The 16436-nt window shown below is 41.0% G+C and overlaps 1 protein-coding gene across 3 annotated transcripts in view; it reads right to left on the bottom strand.

Annotated features, from left to right (window-relative positions):
• The window catches only part of Slc25a21 (solute carrier family 25 member 21), a 480209-nt gene that overhangs the window by 53766 nt on the left and 410007 nt on the right, over positions 1-16436 (bottom strand). For all 3 annotated transcript variants that reach the window (XM_038337579.1, XM_038337578.1, XM_038337580.1), the window contains exon 4: positions 838-904. In XM_038337579.1, coding sequence (XP_038193507.1) covers positions 838-904 — 67 coding nt within the window. The remainder of the gene's footprint in view (positions 1-837; positions 905-16436) is intronic.

Below are 16436 nucleotides of genomic sequence, written 5' to 3'. Positions count from 1 at the left end.
GGAATATCGGGGATGGGAACTGAGGATGTGAGAAAGCCTTATGCCATTAAAATAAATGGTATAAAGTTAGAAAGGAAGTCTTTACGACTATGTTTATGTTATTTTTATAGAAAGACAAAGCCATAGTGGGTGATGTCATGAATGGGGATTGGAGGGAGGGCCATGCCAGTTAGAGCTACTGCAATTAGGACTTTAGCCTGAAAGAACACATGGGAAACAGTGTGGGAGTCGTCTTTTATCCTTTGAGGGTCTGGCACACGCTCAGGGTCACACAACCACACCAGGAAGTTGTACGTTAATGCCCAGAGTTGTATGTTAAAGAGATGGAAGCACCAGAAGAGAATTTTAGCAGAAGATATTAAAGGGAGAAATAAAGTCGACTTGTTAAAAAGTTATGTAAGAATCATACACAAAAAGTAGTGTATTTCAAGAAACAAAAATGACTTCAGAAGTGGTTTTCTACTTCTTTTTCTTTAATACTCATTGCTCCAAAGGAACATTTCTGAGTCCCAAGTGATTTTGTGATTTAATTATTTGTTTCAGATACTGCTCTGTGAGCCTGTGTGTGGGTGTGTGCGTGTGTGTGTGTGTGTGTGTGTGTGTGTAAGTAATTTCCTCATTGGAAAGAAGCAACTTGGCTTTAAAAAGCACTTCCAAACAAACAAATATGCATATTTGAGAAACTGACCACGTCTAATTATAACAAAGATTGATTATGCTACAATTTCTGCATTCAAGCTTTTAGTGTTTTACATGAAGTGGTATTAGTGCTCCCTTGATTACCATGGGTGTCTGGACACGATGTGCACACTTGGTGGTAAAGCATAGAGCACTTACCTTGACTGCTCTTTTTGGTGTTTCAGCTAAAATGGGTGGCAGAATTCCTTTGTAAAAGCCAAAAAGCCTATTGGAAAAAGAAAATATTTTTATATAAATGAGAAAATTGAATCAGATAATTCTGCTTTTGTTTATGAATAAAGGAAATGACTATCCAATCTAGCACACCAATTATGAAATTTGAGATTCAAGAGAGAAGGTGAGAACCCGGTGTCTGTCACACTTATTTGTCTACCCGTGTCATCACAGAAGATGGCTCAGTGATTCTGAGTCTGGAACCCCGTAAGCAAACCGAGAAACGTGGCCACAAGCTCCACCTCACAGACAAGCTTGACTCTTCTCAGTCTTAGGGATTTTTATTTTCTATGTGTGGTAGATCACTTAAAGTTATCTAAGGCCTTTTATTTCCTCAATTTTGGTAACCAAATGAAATTAGGGTTATACTCAAACGTAGCAGACTGAACCTTTTTGGAGCCAGCAAGGCTAAGTGTAATCTTTAACTCTGGCTTTATTAGCTAGTTCTGAGTTTGTGAAATTAGGTCTCTTATCCATCCTTAGTTAGTTATGTATATTTTGAACTTCTTTAGTGGAAGAGGAAGAAGTTTGAGGAGGACCAGGATTAAGGTTATGTAGATTGGCAGAGGAAAAGTTGGAGTCCTTCCATGTCAACACTGAGGATACTGTGGGAACACATTAAGACAAGAATAAATTTTGCATGAGTGTCAAATGCTTCGGATCAATTAAAACTCACCATTTTTCTTAGATTTTAAGAGTCAAAAATTTAAACTCTACTATCTAAGAAACTTAATGCACATGCCATCTCTCCCTTTCCACCTTTCCAGTATAGAAGTAGAATATTTTGTTCATCTTTTTGATAACTCCATAAAGACTACAAAGAAAGGCAAGACTCAACATGTCTCTGGTTTAGGATGTTCTGATTAACACCAAGGTTCGCTCTAACTTCCTCATATTGATTCTGCTTTTCTTTATGTTTCTAGAACCAACAAGTTAAGAGCTTACTCCAGTTGACCTTGTGTTACCCACCCAAACACAGTGACCTCTTGCTTTTACCAATTCATTGGCTTAAATTGCAAACTTAAGGAGGGAACAAAGGCACATGTTACATTTCTAAATTGTTAGTGCCTTCAGGTTGGGTTGCTCTGTGGGATCTTACCTTAGAGTCCTTTTTGAGCATAGAACAAAATCTTGTTAAGTATGATTCCTGATACAGGCTTACTTTGCCCACTGGTTTTGATGCAATAGAGAATATGAGTATCATGATTGGAAATAAAGAAAACTCAATTTGAAGAAGTACAAGAATTTGCAAATTGCCAAATCCCATTTCATTCCTATTTTCACTTCTGATGCCTACAATTTTTACATCAATCCCTCTCACCACAACACACTTATAAAACTTAAATACTTTTTTAATCATTTAATTTTCATTGAGGTGAATTGCTTTTCACTCTTCGGTACCTGTGTGGGCTTGGTCTTCCCATAAATAGGTGCCGGTTTGTGACTGGAAGCTCTACAGCTAGAATTAAAGCAGGTACTAGTGTTGTTTTTTTTTTTTCTGTAAAGATCTTTTCATATCTGAAAATGTTGAGGTAGATATGAGGGTGAAATTAAGAGGAACACATGAGCAATGTTTTAAAAATGGAGTATTCAGGGTAATGGTTGATTTGATGTCCTTTATTGCAGTAGCAGAGAACAGTTAGAAAGAAAAGATACTAACCTAGGCAACAATCTTAGGCAGGAATACAGTGAACATTATGGCTCTCTTGAAAGGCAGGCATGTGAGGAAGATACTGGAGTTCTGTTTCCAGGTGAAGGAACTGGTACCAAGAGGCAGAAGCAACAAGGAAAGACAGCTTTCAGCCAGATGGATTTTATTAAAAGCACTTCCAATAGGAAAAATGCAATAGAATGGCTCTTTCTGAAAAGTGGTGAGCTCTACTTTGACGTTTGGTCAAACAACTTGGATGTCTACTCGTCATGGATGCCAGAGGTGAGATGCATTTGGCAATGGGTGGGATTGGCGATTCTTAAAGTTAGTCTTTTCCAATCATCAGATTCTGTAATCCCAAGAAAAGAACAAGAGAACATGCGAAACTTTGCATTACTTTAGACTTTTTTTTTGTCTCAAGTATAGCATGGCTTCTCTGGAAGAGGATTGTCTCGTAAGTAACACAAGGACTTCATTTCTTAATGGAAGAAAATATTAAAAAGAGGTGTAAGGCAGGAGGGAACACAGAGGCAGCTGGGAGTAACATAAGGGTTTAATCTGTAAAGAGCCGGGAGGTCCAGAGCCCTCTGCTTCATGTTGGTGATGCTTCATTGGTGTGCCCTCCTTTTCCCCCTCTCTGCTCGGCTCTTTTTATGTACAGTCACCTTACCCCACTTCCTGAGCTTTAGAACAGCACGCGGGAGTTTTAACTGGAAGTTCTAAAGGATTCTGGACATCTTTGGGTGGTAGATGGAGCTTTAGAATCATCCACTTTCCTGCATTATTTTCACAGAATAGCCTTGCAACAGAGGTCAGATACCAACAGTCATGCCAACACTGCTTCTGTGGAGAATGGCCACGCCCCAAGTCTACTGAAATCATGGTGTCCAGTTTATTAACACAGTATGAGACAACTGGGAGGCAAGGCTTGGTCAGACACCTTGTTCAAACGGACCCAAGTCATAGTCTAATTCTTCAATGTGACTCAAGCTAGACCTATTTGCGTTTTTCTTCAGGATATAGGAATTGGTACTGAGAATCACAGTCTTGTTTGGCGTGCTTAAAGCTCTAAAATATAAAACCAGTATGCCAACAGCAGTCATATTTCTGTCATTTGGAGGAAGACAATCTGCTTTGACAAAAGAGGAAAGAAAGAAAAGGAAACCCCTACTCAGGGAGACCGGAAGCAAGAAAGGATAGGCAATCTGGCACTGCATATCCGACTTCACCACCCGAATTTCTTTAAACTCAGTTACATGTAGACCATTTTTTGAATATTTACTTCTGATTTTAATTCTCTGAGATGCACCATAATATCTCCAGTAAAATTTTACCTAAATACAACTGAGCTATGTTGATTATTATTATTTAATTAGCTAATTAAAGCTCGGCATACTGGATCCAGAAAGTAAGTCTTAAGGTCCCAATGGCCAACATGGTTTCTTCAGGCTTTCTATACCGTGTCCTCTGAGGAAAAACTAAAAACTATAAATAATTAAACAAACAAACAAACAAACAAACAAATAAATACATGAAAATCTGTCAAGATTGTCCCTTGGGACATTAGGAAGAGTTGCATACAAAATGTGGGAAGGAGAATGTAAGGAAATCCCAAGCTGATGCTGTCTTTCTGGCTTCATTTGGTAGCTAGTCGAAGTTTCCTTCTGCAAAACAGGATGCACAGATTTAAAAACTTCAAGAGAGAACAACTTACTCTGTGAATGGCATTTTTCTACCCTTGTCTAGAACTATGTGCACTGAGTTTAGTTTGGCGTTTCAGAGCAAAATTAGGGAAGTAAAGGGGTTCGTGACACCCATGCTAACAATGTTCATGTCATTTACCTCCTGAGAGGCAGATAGCTTGCTGCCTTCAGTCTACACACTTAATGAGTGGGGGGTTGTACTGCACTGTTTATGAAGCCTTGCCAACAGTTGCTCCCCTGGCAAGACAGTCAATGGACCACTGTGCTTTTAAGATTAAACTTGCATCAAGTCAAATAGAAAAATCTTTGAATGAGGCTTAAGGGTCACTCTAAGGCATCTTCTGAAAGTGTGCTATCAACTTTGGAGCTGGAGAGAGGGCTCAGTGGTAAGGAACTTGTTGCTGCTCTTGTAAGGGACCAGAATTTAGTTCCCAGCACCATTTCAGGAAGCTCACAGCCACCTGTAACTTTAGCTCCAAGGGCTTTGATGCTCTCTTCTGGCCACACTGGGTGCTCGTACTCATGTGCACATACCATCATGCAGACAGCTCCACTCCCAGCCCTATAACCCTCCACATTCATACAACTAACTTTTTAAAATTTAGACATGTACCCCCTTCCCTAAGTTCCATATTCTGGCCCACAACTCTGGCAACTTTACCAGATACACTGAGCCTGAAAGAAGAGAAAGTGGGGAATAACCTTGAATATACTGTCACAGGGGACAACTTTCTGAACAGAACACTAATTGTGCAGACACTAAGATAAAAATTAATAAATGGGACCTCATGAAGCTGAAAACTTCAGTAAGGCAAAAGATAAAATAGCCTGCCACAGAATGAGAAAAAATGCTCACCAACCTCACATATGACAGAAGGCCGATTGCCAAAATATATAAAGAACTCAAGAAACTAGATAGACATCACCAAACCAAATAATCCAATTAAAAATGGGGCATAGATCTAAAGAGAGCATTCTCAGCAGAGGAATCTCAAATGGTTGAGAAACACTTAAAAAATAGTCAACATCCTTAGTCATCAGGGAAATCAAAGTGACTCTGAGATTTCATTTCACACCTGTCAGCATGGATAAGATCAAAACCACAAGTGACAACTCATGCTGGTGAGGATATAGAGCAAGGGGGACACTCCTTCATTGCTGGTGGAAGTGAAAACTTATTCAACCACTTTGGAAACAAATATGGTGGTTTCTCAGAAAATTGGGAATTGAACTACCTCAAGACCCAGCAATACCACTCCTGCATATATACCCAAAGGACACTCTACCATATCACAAGGACATTTGTTCAACTATGTTCATAACAGCTTTATTTGTAGTAGCCAGAAACTGGAAACAACCTAGAGGTCCGTCAACCAAAGAATGGATAAAGAAAATGTGATACATTTACACAATGGAGTATTACTGAGCTTTCTAAAAAAAAATGACATGAGGAAATTTGAAGGCAAATGAATGGAACTAGGAAAGATCATCCTGAGTGAGGTAACCCAGACCCCAAAAGACAAACATGGTATGTACTCACTTATAGATGGATATTATCTGTAAGGGATAACCATGCTACAATCCACAAACCCAAAGAATCTAAGTTACAAGGCTCAAGGTGTGGACGGGCCCTGAATCTCACTGTGAAAGGGAAATAGAATAAGCATCATAGGTGGTTAGAGGTGTGTGTCTTTATGGGAGGTGGTCATGGGAACAGAAGGATCAGGTTGGGGGGAGGATGGAGGGAGAGAGTACTGGGAAAGAACGGGAAACGGGCATCTCTGGGATAAGTTAGAGATAGTGCAATGGAAACTCTCAGGAATCTATGAGGGTGACCTCAGCTAAGACTCCTAGAAATGGCTGATATGGAACCTGAACTGGTCATCTGCTGTAACCAGGCAAGACTTCTACTGGAGGGATTGGGACCCCAACCCTGGCACATAACCTTGATCCTATCCTACACTTTGCCATGCCTACAAGATGTGCTGGGGGAAAGGTGGTGCAAACATTATGGGAGTGGCCAAATAACGACTGGTCCAGCCTGAGGTCCATGCCATGAGAGGGAGCTCACCCCCGAGACTGCCAGGAGGGCCAGGACCCCAGAGGCTGGACAGCCCAGAGATCTGGGTTAGAACTAAACATGACTGGCAATAAAAAGCCAATGAAATGATTCCTAATGAAATACTTATAGACTGGAGCCTAGCCCAGTTGTCATCAGAGAGGCTTCACCTAGCCAACTGATGGAAACAGATAGAAAGACCATGGCCAACTACTAGGCAGAGCTCAGGGAATCCTGTGGAAGAGGGGGATGGAGGATTATGGAGACCAGAGAGGTCAAGGGTACCACAAGAAAACCCACAGAAATATCAACTAACCTGGGCTCAGAGAGACTGAATTGCCAACCAGAGAACCTGGATGGGACTGACCTAGGTCCTCTGCACATGTGTCACGTCGTGTAGCCTGGTCTTCTTGTGGGACTCCTAACAGGGGGAGTAGGGACTGTCTCTGACTCTTTTGCTGGCTTTTGGGACCCTATTCCTTATGTTGGATCATCTCATCCAGTCTTTATAGGAGCAGAGGTGCCTCATCTTGCTGCATCTTGATATGCCATGGTTAGCTGATAAACATGGGAGGCCTGTCTTTTTCTGAAGAGAAAAAAGGAGGAGTGGATTGGGGGGTTGATAGTGGAGGTTGCAGGGAGGGACTGGGAGGAGAGAAGAGGGAGGGAGGGGAAACTGTGATCACGCTGGAAAAATGAATTAATTAATTAATTTAATAAAAAGTGTCTAAATGTATTATAAACTATATGGCATCCGTCACACTTTGTTCCTCATGCTACTTTTAAGAGGCGTCAGTCTGACTTATCTTGTGTAAGAAAATATGAACTTGGATTCATAATGGCATTTCATTAAGATTGCTAAATGTTAAATGCTAAATATTTGTTGAATATTTCCTATGCACTAGCTACTCTGTAAAAAGTAAATGCATGCATGGGCTGGGAAATGGCTCAGTGGGTTGGAGTGTTTGCTGTCCCTGAACTTGAACTTGACTCCCCAACACTTACGTAATAGCCAGGCATGGTGACATGTGCCTGTAACCCCAGAATCATGAGGGAGGAGCAGAGGGAAGGCTTGTTGAGATTACAGGCACATGCCTAGCTCCATATTCAGGGAGAGCATGTATCAAGGGAACAAGACAGAGAGTGAAAGAGCAGAATATCCCACATCTTCCTCTGGCTTTCATGATGTTCACAGGTGCACACACACCACATGCATGCATCACACACTGAAAAATACATCCAGGTATTTGTGTATATATTGCTATCTTTCAATTTCACAACAGTTTTTTCTTTTTTTTCTGAAAACATCTCAAACTTTAACTTCTTTTTAAGAAAATTAGTTTTATTTTTATGGCTATTTTATCTGCATCTAAATCTGTGCACCACGTCTGTGCGTAGTGCCCAGAGACCAGAAGAGGGCATCAAATTCCCTGGGACTAGAGTGACAGACAGCAGTGAGCCACCACATGAGTACTGGGAATCAAACACAGGTCTTCTGGAAGATTAGTAGTACTGCTACCCTCTGTGGTAATTCTTCACTTCTTCAATTCTTCAAACTATAATTCTTAAACAATAATAAAGTTTTCAGAGAAAGTGACTTAAGAGTCACTGCAAAAGAAATGGGTTAGGCTGTTTCTTTCTGAGAACCTGTAATGCAATACAACCATACACTATTAGCATGACTGCCTGTGAGAGATCTTGAGCCCACAGTGAAGCATGGGATTACTAGCAGACCAATGTCATGGTAACATGAGGATGGCATACCAGCTCCCCAAGGCCATTAGCTTATGGTGCTTAGTATGATACATACGAAATGAGAGCTGTCATTTGAAAACCTGGTGCACACAGGGCTACAAAATTGGGTCACATTTGTTTTTAATCGTACAATCAAAACAGGCCTTGTAGTACTTATGTACATCTATAAAGTGAAGATCAAAAACTAAATTGCACATGTTCTTCTCAAAGACACAGCTCACAATAGCTTATTTAAAACACGTTTGTGCCAAAACCATGAAGTAATTCTACCCCACATTTCTTCCTATCTTCATTTTGAAGGCACAACACAATATAACATATGGGTGGCTAAAAGGTCACCAAACAACTAATGAAGGGCACAGGTCACATAGAAACTGGAGACATGGAATTCTTAGCTTGTGTGTAGTTTGGTGGTTCATATGTAGCAAATTAAACCTTTGAGGACACCTTCCTGTTGTTGCTCATTGTGAGGGACAGTTGTAGGTTACCCTGTTTTAAAACCCAAATCTTAGACATCAAGACATTGAAGTATCCAGATCGGCTTCATGTGTCTTATAACACCATTTCCACGTGGGTAAATGGAAAAGTACCCACCTGTTCTACGTTAGCTACTGAAAACTGGAAACTGGTGAATACTGAATAGAAAGGGCAGGGTGTAACATTCTCAAAATCTGAGTCAGGTGGAGAAACTAAGGAATAGAAAAAGAAAACATGTATCTCTCTACCCCTCCTTTTTCTCTGCTTGAGTCACCACCTTGTGGGTTTCATTGTTATTTTTTTAATACAGTATGTAAAAAAGATTTGTTGGAAAATTATGTGTTCTATAGCATTGGATTCTTTAACAATCAGGCTAAGAAACTCCCCCAGTTGCTTTTAGCAGGTTTTGTGTTAGGAACAGCAGTGGGGATTATTTCCTTCTTTGGGGATCCAAAAGAGAAAGAAAGACAGCATAACTGCCTTGTTCCCGACCTTCCGGGGAGACAGACCACATTTATCAGAAAGGTTGTTATCAAACTCAACTGATAAGTTCATTAGAAAGCAACCACTAAGCAAGGAAATAGTGAATAAAATACATTCTGGCCCCAGGACTGGGAGACGGCTGAGTCCACAGAGTGCTTGCACTGTTAGCTTGAGGACTTTGGGTCCCCAGCACCCACAAGGAAGTTTGTAATCCCAGCTCTCTAGAAGAAACAGGCAGATTCCTGGAACTTGGTGGCTAGTCAGCCTAGCTGACTGAGTTCCAGGTTCAGTGAATGGCGAGAAGCCTGGGGACATCGGTAGAGCGCCGGCATGCACAGAGTCCTGGGTTTGATTCCCACGAGTGCTTATTAATATGCATAAATGTGGTTTTGATTCATAGCACTCTGTGAACTCGGTGTGGAGGCATGGTCTGTAATCACAGCCCTGGAGAAGTGGAGGCAGGAGGATCACAAATGTAAGATCACAGCGAGGTCCAGTTCAGCCTGGGCTACACGAGAAACTCTCAACTCCTACCTTTTCCCTACTGAAAATGGTGGAGTGTGGTTGAGGAGGCATGAATGTACATGAATTTACACACACTCACAGGGGTGTACACACACACACACACACACACACACACACACACACACACACTTGCCCCGAAAAGAGGAAAAGACCAGTGTGCAAATCCCCTGCCTGTGAAAACAGACTTACTCTGGCATTCTCAGAGAGAAAATGTTTTTTAAGACCCACAAGTGGCCAGATTCATAAGCCAAGCCCAGCAATAGTTACATGGGGAAAGGCCAGCACACAGATACACAGTGTACACTCTAAGACTGAAATTCAAATGCAGATTTACAAATTATTTCCAAGGAGAAAAGCCATTCTCCAAGCCACCTGCAATGCACACGGTATGAGCAGGACACTCCCACCTGGAGCCTACTTCTTTGCCAAAAACCTGGCAGTCAATAAGCATCCAAAGCTTCAGTAACACTCGCCGGCGAAGCAAGAAGCAGGGAAAATGACACCAGATCCCCAGTTGGGGAAATTGGAAAGCATTAACACATCTGTATACCTAACAGAGTACAATCACTACATTTTATTTTATTCCAGCAGTCAGGACCTAAATGAACATCACCATTGAGTTCTGTTCTGGGCAACTATCCAAGCTCATCTTTGGTACGGTTGATTTTGAAGCTGTCCAGTCAATCATATCTTGACAATTTGTTCTTCTTTCAAGCTTCAGGCATCCTTCTGATTTCCATTTCTGGTTTGGAACGCTTGAGTCATCTCTTTTGGCAACATGACCAACCCAAATCAGTCATTTTCTCCAAATTATATTGAAATAGGGATCTTGTGCTAGTTTGTTGTTTTCATGCTAGTTCTTCCCTTCACATCATTTTCCTTTAAAAAAAAATCTCCTAATACAAAGCTGATTGAAGGCACACAATGCTCTCTTTCTTCTACTGTTGAACCGGGTTTCTTACTCACATGTAGTGGCTGTGCAATTAAAACAGTGAGGCCTGCAGCCTGGGTTGAGTGCACGGCTTCCAATCTTGGATGGATCGGGTATCTCAGGGCAGAATTTTGGCCGGACATTATACGTGAAGGTGTGATTTCGACATCATTTGCACACCACAGGTCTCAGGAGTTCACAGAGTGGAAATGAAGAGAAGGAGGCTTTACTATTTGAGGCTGTGCTGCTTGAGTGACCTAGAGTCTGCGACCTGAAGTTAGAAAAAACTGGAGGGGCAACTGAGGCCATTTTCATGTAGTAAAAAGAATGGGGAATGGTGCATCTTTCAAGGGAAGGGAACCACTCTGAAACCTTAAATGAAGTGGATTCTTCACTTTAAAAAACTTCAATGTAGACCAATAAAACTTTTAGCTAAAATCTAACACTCCCTTGGAGAAAACTTGTTTTTCCTTTGTCAGCTGGTATCACTTGCAGATAGTTTCTTGGTAGGGATGGGGGCCTGTGTCTACTTCCCCCTCTCAGTGATGGACTTGGCTGGCTTGCACCTGTCAGACCCTGTGTGTGCACCCACAGTCTCTGTGAGTTCATATGAGCTTCAGTCCTGTTGTACCCCAGAGACATTGTTTCCTTGATGTCACCTGTCACCACTGGCTCTCACAATCTCGCTGCTTCCTCTTCTGCCTGTAACCCTGAGCCTTGAGGGGAGGGGAGCTTTGATGGAGACTTCCCATTTAGGACTGGGGGCTCCAAGAGTGCTCACTCTGCACATTGTCCTGTTGTGGGTCTCATAGACAATAGTTTTTATTGATTCGTTACTGAGACTTAATTGACCCAAGTTTCTGCATATTGTCATTGGATATATTTATTGATTTAAACCATATCACTTTCCTTACAGGAGATATAGAAGAGTTCTTGAAAGTTTTTATGAACACACATTTGAAGTGGAATCTTTAGTATTAACTTACCATAATAGTTAAACATTTAATGTGTCTAAACTCCGTTAAATGTGTCTAAAATAAATTATACCTTCTCTTTTCTAAAGCACAAAAAGGTATGTTTGGTGGTCTGTATCATAGGAGGTGAGTCTATGGCTCCATTCCTTGGGAAGCTGGCAGGGTACTCCACTCACTGAGCATGCTGCTCAATTCAGCCCAAGGAAGAAAACATTCAAGTCCAGAACTCTGAAGGAAAATGCTACAGATAGACAAAGTGAAACTAGCAGTGAGAAGCAACCAAAGTGGTAAATGGTATTGGTAACACCCAGGTGCTAACTGCCCTCCACTGGTCTATAAATGACTTATAACCAACCACACAATAAACACATAGCCTGCCGGTGACAGAAACCTGCTTTACTCATAAAGAACAGGTTTCTCTTTGGATATGAGTATCAGTCTTTACCTTCTATGGAGGCACGCATGAAGAAATGGAACTAAAAGGCAAAGCAAAGCAAAAAAAAAAAAATCCAGGGAAGATATGCTGGTCCTGGAGTAAAAAATTCTTCACCAGTTAGCTTTCCATTACAACACTGATAAGTAACTCCACAGAGGGAATTCCTCGTTCCGTTCAGAAAACACCATGTTCTTACTTACCTTGTGTCCTGTTTATTTAATTTCCCCTTCCTATTCATGAAATAATTAGAATTAATCCATCCATTCATGTAATATGTTTTGTGCCAAGAACCTATTTCTAGGATTACGTATGAGTGCAGCTGTCCCAATGTCCTGTATCAACACTTTCATTTTCTACAGGAAGACAGATATGGCAGAAGAAACTTGATTTGCCTACATTATTTGGTGAATATGTTATCTTAAATATTATGTCATATATATATAATATGTAGAGACATTCAGTTGGTTTTTAAATGCTAAATGCATATATGTAGTCATATGCAATCCAGACACACACACTTATACATATATATCTCTATATAGATAGATTCACCCACATGACTTAGTCAATAATGACTGCATAGAATACATACTATATATTTAAATAATTACTTTATTTAGTTTAAGTTATAACACGCTCAAGGGACAAAGAGCATTTATTATCAATCTCTAATAATCCCAAATTATTAATTTATAATCTTAATATAATTAAAGATTACTTTTCAACAAGTAACCTTGGCAATAAGTAACAAAAGGCAATGTGATTTTGGGCTCGGAAGCTACACAATTTAGCCATTAGTTTGGCTCAATCATACATTAGCTATTTATTCACCATAGTAAGAAAAGTTGGTACAACAAGGTGAACAAACTAATTCTCAAACACCACTGTTAGAATAGAGACACCCTCTGTACCTGCCCTCTAGAAATGACTCAGTGGCATGATCTAATAGCCTGACCCAGCCACAGGGAAAGTAACTAATATGAATTCTCTAGCCAGTACCTTATAAAGAAAATATATCCTATTGGTGCTAGGGGTGGTGGTTGAGGATAACTAATGATTGAAAACCTCTTCTCTCTTGGGTGTCTTTGGTTGCATTAGGCTAGAAAGAGAGAACTGCTGGCATTGAGACGGGTAAACAGAAATGAAACACATGTGGCAGGAAAGTAGAAGAGAGAACCATTGGGAAGGGAAGGAAACCAGCAAGAGGGGAGCAAGGCAATCGGGTATGCATTGAAAGAGGACAAGAATAAGAACAAAGTGTGTTGACATATGTTAAAATGTTGTAACAAAACACTACTTCCTCTATAAATTTAAGGATAATAGAAATAAATCTAATGATGCAAAAAATGGAAATTATAATTGAAGATGCTTTTCAATTTATACCTATTTAAATAGATATGTTCAAATCAATAAATAACCAAGAGAAACTGAATAATAATGCTAATTGAAAATCCATTCCCTGCTCTGCCCTGTGTGTTACAGCACAGGCCCTAATAAAGCTTTGCTGGAATGGTTTTATTAACCCTGTCTTCCCCCCCGCAAAAGAAACCTGTTCTATCTGCAGGGCCATATTTGACTGAGGAAGAAAGTTCCAGAATTCACTGATGTCCCTCACAAATGGAATCTTACCTCAAATTTGTGACTTAGGAATTGTGTACCCTAAGTCCAAGGAAATCACACACCCTGCATGGAATCTTGCAGCAAGCGATTAATACACATTTAAATCATTGTGCTCTTTGCTTCCAAAGTACAGGTCATATCTGGAAGCTCATAAACTGTTTGCAGTCCTCAATTATCGTATTGTTTTCCAAAATTAATTTCTTGAGGTGCCCCCTGGTGGCACCAGAGTCAAATGGGACTTGACAATAATCATAATGCAAATTAGCTGTTGGACCAGGAACATTTTGTTTCGTTTTGCTTTTTGAGACAGGGTTTCACTGTGTTGTGTAGCTCTGGCTGTCCTGGAACTCTGTGGATGAGACCGGCCTCAAACTCATAGAGATCCGCCTGCCTCTGCCTCCTGAGTGCTGGGATTAAAGGCATGCGGCCCCACCGCCCAGACTTTTTTCTTTTTCCTTTTTTGAGACAGGGTCTCTCTACATAGCCTAGGCTGGCCTAAAGCTTACATAGATACACCTGTCTCTGCTTTCCAGATGCTGGGATTAAAGGTGTGTTCCACCACACCCGACGAGGAACTTTTAATCATTACAGATTATGGTCTGATTTAGTCATCTTTCAATTCACTAATAGTCTGTAAAGAAAAGTATTGTGACATCTTGGACTTTTATTGTAAGTAAAAGTATTGAAGGAAAAGTAAAAAAAATGACAGCAACAACTGCAAAATACTTCACAATTGTTATTCCATTCAAGGCTTACACAAATTACCACAGTAGCATCTGCATTTTAGGAAAGGACAAACTAAAACATTGAACAGTTAGGAAACGGTGCTGTGGGGATAAGAGCACAGTCCCACCGTCTCCTAAGCCTAGCTCATGGACACTTCCCTGGGGAGCATCACTCTATCCCTCTGACTCCCATGGTTCCTCCCATGTCTTTCAAGATTGGGCGAAGGTATCTGGTTAGTTTCTAGGAGGAGCTAAGACATTGGGCTTTGACTGGAGGAACAGCTGAGCCAGGGCTACTAATCCCTGCTTGTGACAGTCTCCTATACCAGTGTTTAAGTGCTTGCGTTCTCACCAGCTGACTACAACAACATTAAATGGTTGGCCACCTAGTCTTGTGACTCTCACAAGCCAAGGTCCAGATAAACACACTCTCTAGGGTTTGGAGTACCACGTCTTCCAGGTTACTTTGACAAAGTGTTTACTTTACACCTCGTTATTGTAACGAATGGAGTTTAACTAATTCTCTGCCTAACTCCTTCAATGTCCTAGAAAACCACTAGCTGGATAAACTGAGTAGATCTTACACACTCGGGAAGCAATGCCAAATCACTTCCATCGGGTCCTTTGACCTTAATTATCACCCATATGCTGGCAACTGTCATACACCTGCAGTTGCCCATCTACTTAGCCGTCTCATGGTTACTGCATAATTAACATGTCCACACTAAATTACAGAGTTCTCTCTCCACAAACTTGTTCCTCCTAAGGCACTCTCCAGACCAAGCAGCGGTAACTCCACCTTTACAATTACTCAGTGTTAGGGGTTTTGAACTCGCTCTTCTTTTGTTCATCGTTATTGCCCTAAGTCATGACCATACCCAACTCAAATGAGTGTAACAGGTCTTCAAGCCATGACCGTATCCGACTCAAATGTGTGTAACAGGTCTTCATTGGTCTCCCTGTAGTGTATTATCAAGGCAGTTCCAGAATGGCTTTATCACAATGGGGAAAAAAAACAAACAAACAAACAAAAAAAACCCAACCCGGATCACGTGACTCCTCTGCTTTCTGTTCTTCTCCCTTCTCTTCAAATAAAACCCAAATTCATGCAAGATGCCAAGCTCTCTCTCCTAGCCTGTCCCGTCATCTGTCTTTCTTCTAACCCGGGAGTTCTTTCTGTCTTCACTCTCTCCACCCTCGCTCATTTCCTTCCTGCTCCCCAGATCCGGGGCACACTCACTTGAGTCTGTTCACAGGCTTTATCTTGTCTGGGTCCTCCACTTTACGCATCGGCGTGGCTCATTGCTTCTTTTTCTTCCCATCTTTGCATACATGCTTGCTTTTCAGTGAGACTTGATCTCAACTCTCCCCTCGTCCAGCAGCTCCAGGTGGTACCTTTTTGTTCTAGCAGTGTTATTTCTCTTTATAGGACTTATTTCTTCAAGCATGCAACTTGTTTGCCTGACTGATTTACTCTCTGTTACTCCCATAAGGATGTCAGCTACATAAGAACAGAACAGGGCTTTTTGTCTGTGTTATTTAATGATGTCTCCCCAGGGTCAAACATAGCATCTGGCATATAATATTTGTTGAGAAAAAAAAAAGGTTAGCTGCATTACACCTGCCCTGTGTGTGTGATGGCTCCTGCCTACAATTCCAGCAGTAGAGAAGTGGAGGATAACCAGGGTTACATAGTGATTTCAGTTCTACCTTAGTCTGGGCTATGTAACAAAAATATACCACAAGTAAACAAACAAGCAAGGGTTGTATTCTACTGATTTACACCAAGGGTACGTGCGCAAAAATTATATGTGGCATTTTTGATTATCCGAAAATCAGTTGCTTTTGTTTTTCCCCCAAATGTCCATTCTTTCTGGCTTCGCTGGAGCCTTGCAGATGTCATAAAATGGCTATTAATAAGGAAGAAAGTTTTTGGCATTTGATGTGATACGTAAGAGTAGACTTAAAGAAGTGGCAACCAAGGAAAGCAAACCTACGTGTGTATCACTGTCCCTTCAGCAACTGTGCTGTTGTCCTAAGAGCTACTGCTACCTTTACCTTCCCTGGTACTCTGCACCCCCCTCACGGTAACGGCAAAACAAATTCCAGTATTCATTCCTTTGAGCTCATGTCATCTGTAAATGGTGACCCCCTCTGTCCCTAGTATATGTGACATAATTCTTGG

This window comes from Arvicola amphibius, chromosome 7 (genome assembly GCF_903992535.2).
Source record: "Arvicola amphibius chromosome 7, mArvAmp1.2, whole genome shotgun sequence".
Taxonomy (NCBI): Eukaryota; Metazoa; Chordata; class Mammalia; order Rodentia; family Cricetidae; genus Arvicola; species Arvicola amphibius.
This window is presented reverse-complemented; position numbering and strand designations above follow the sequence as displayed.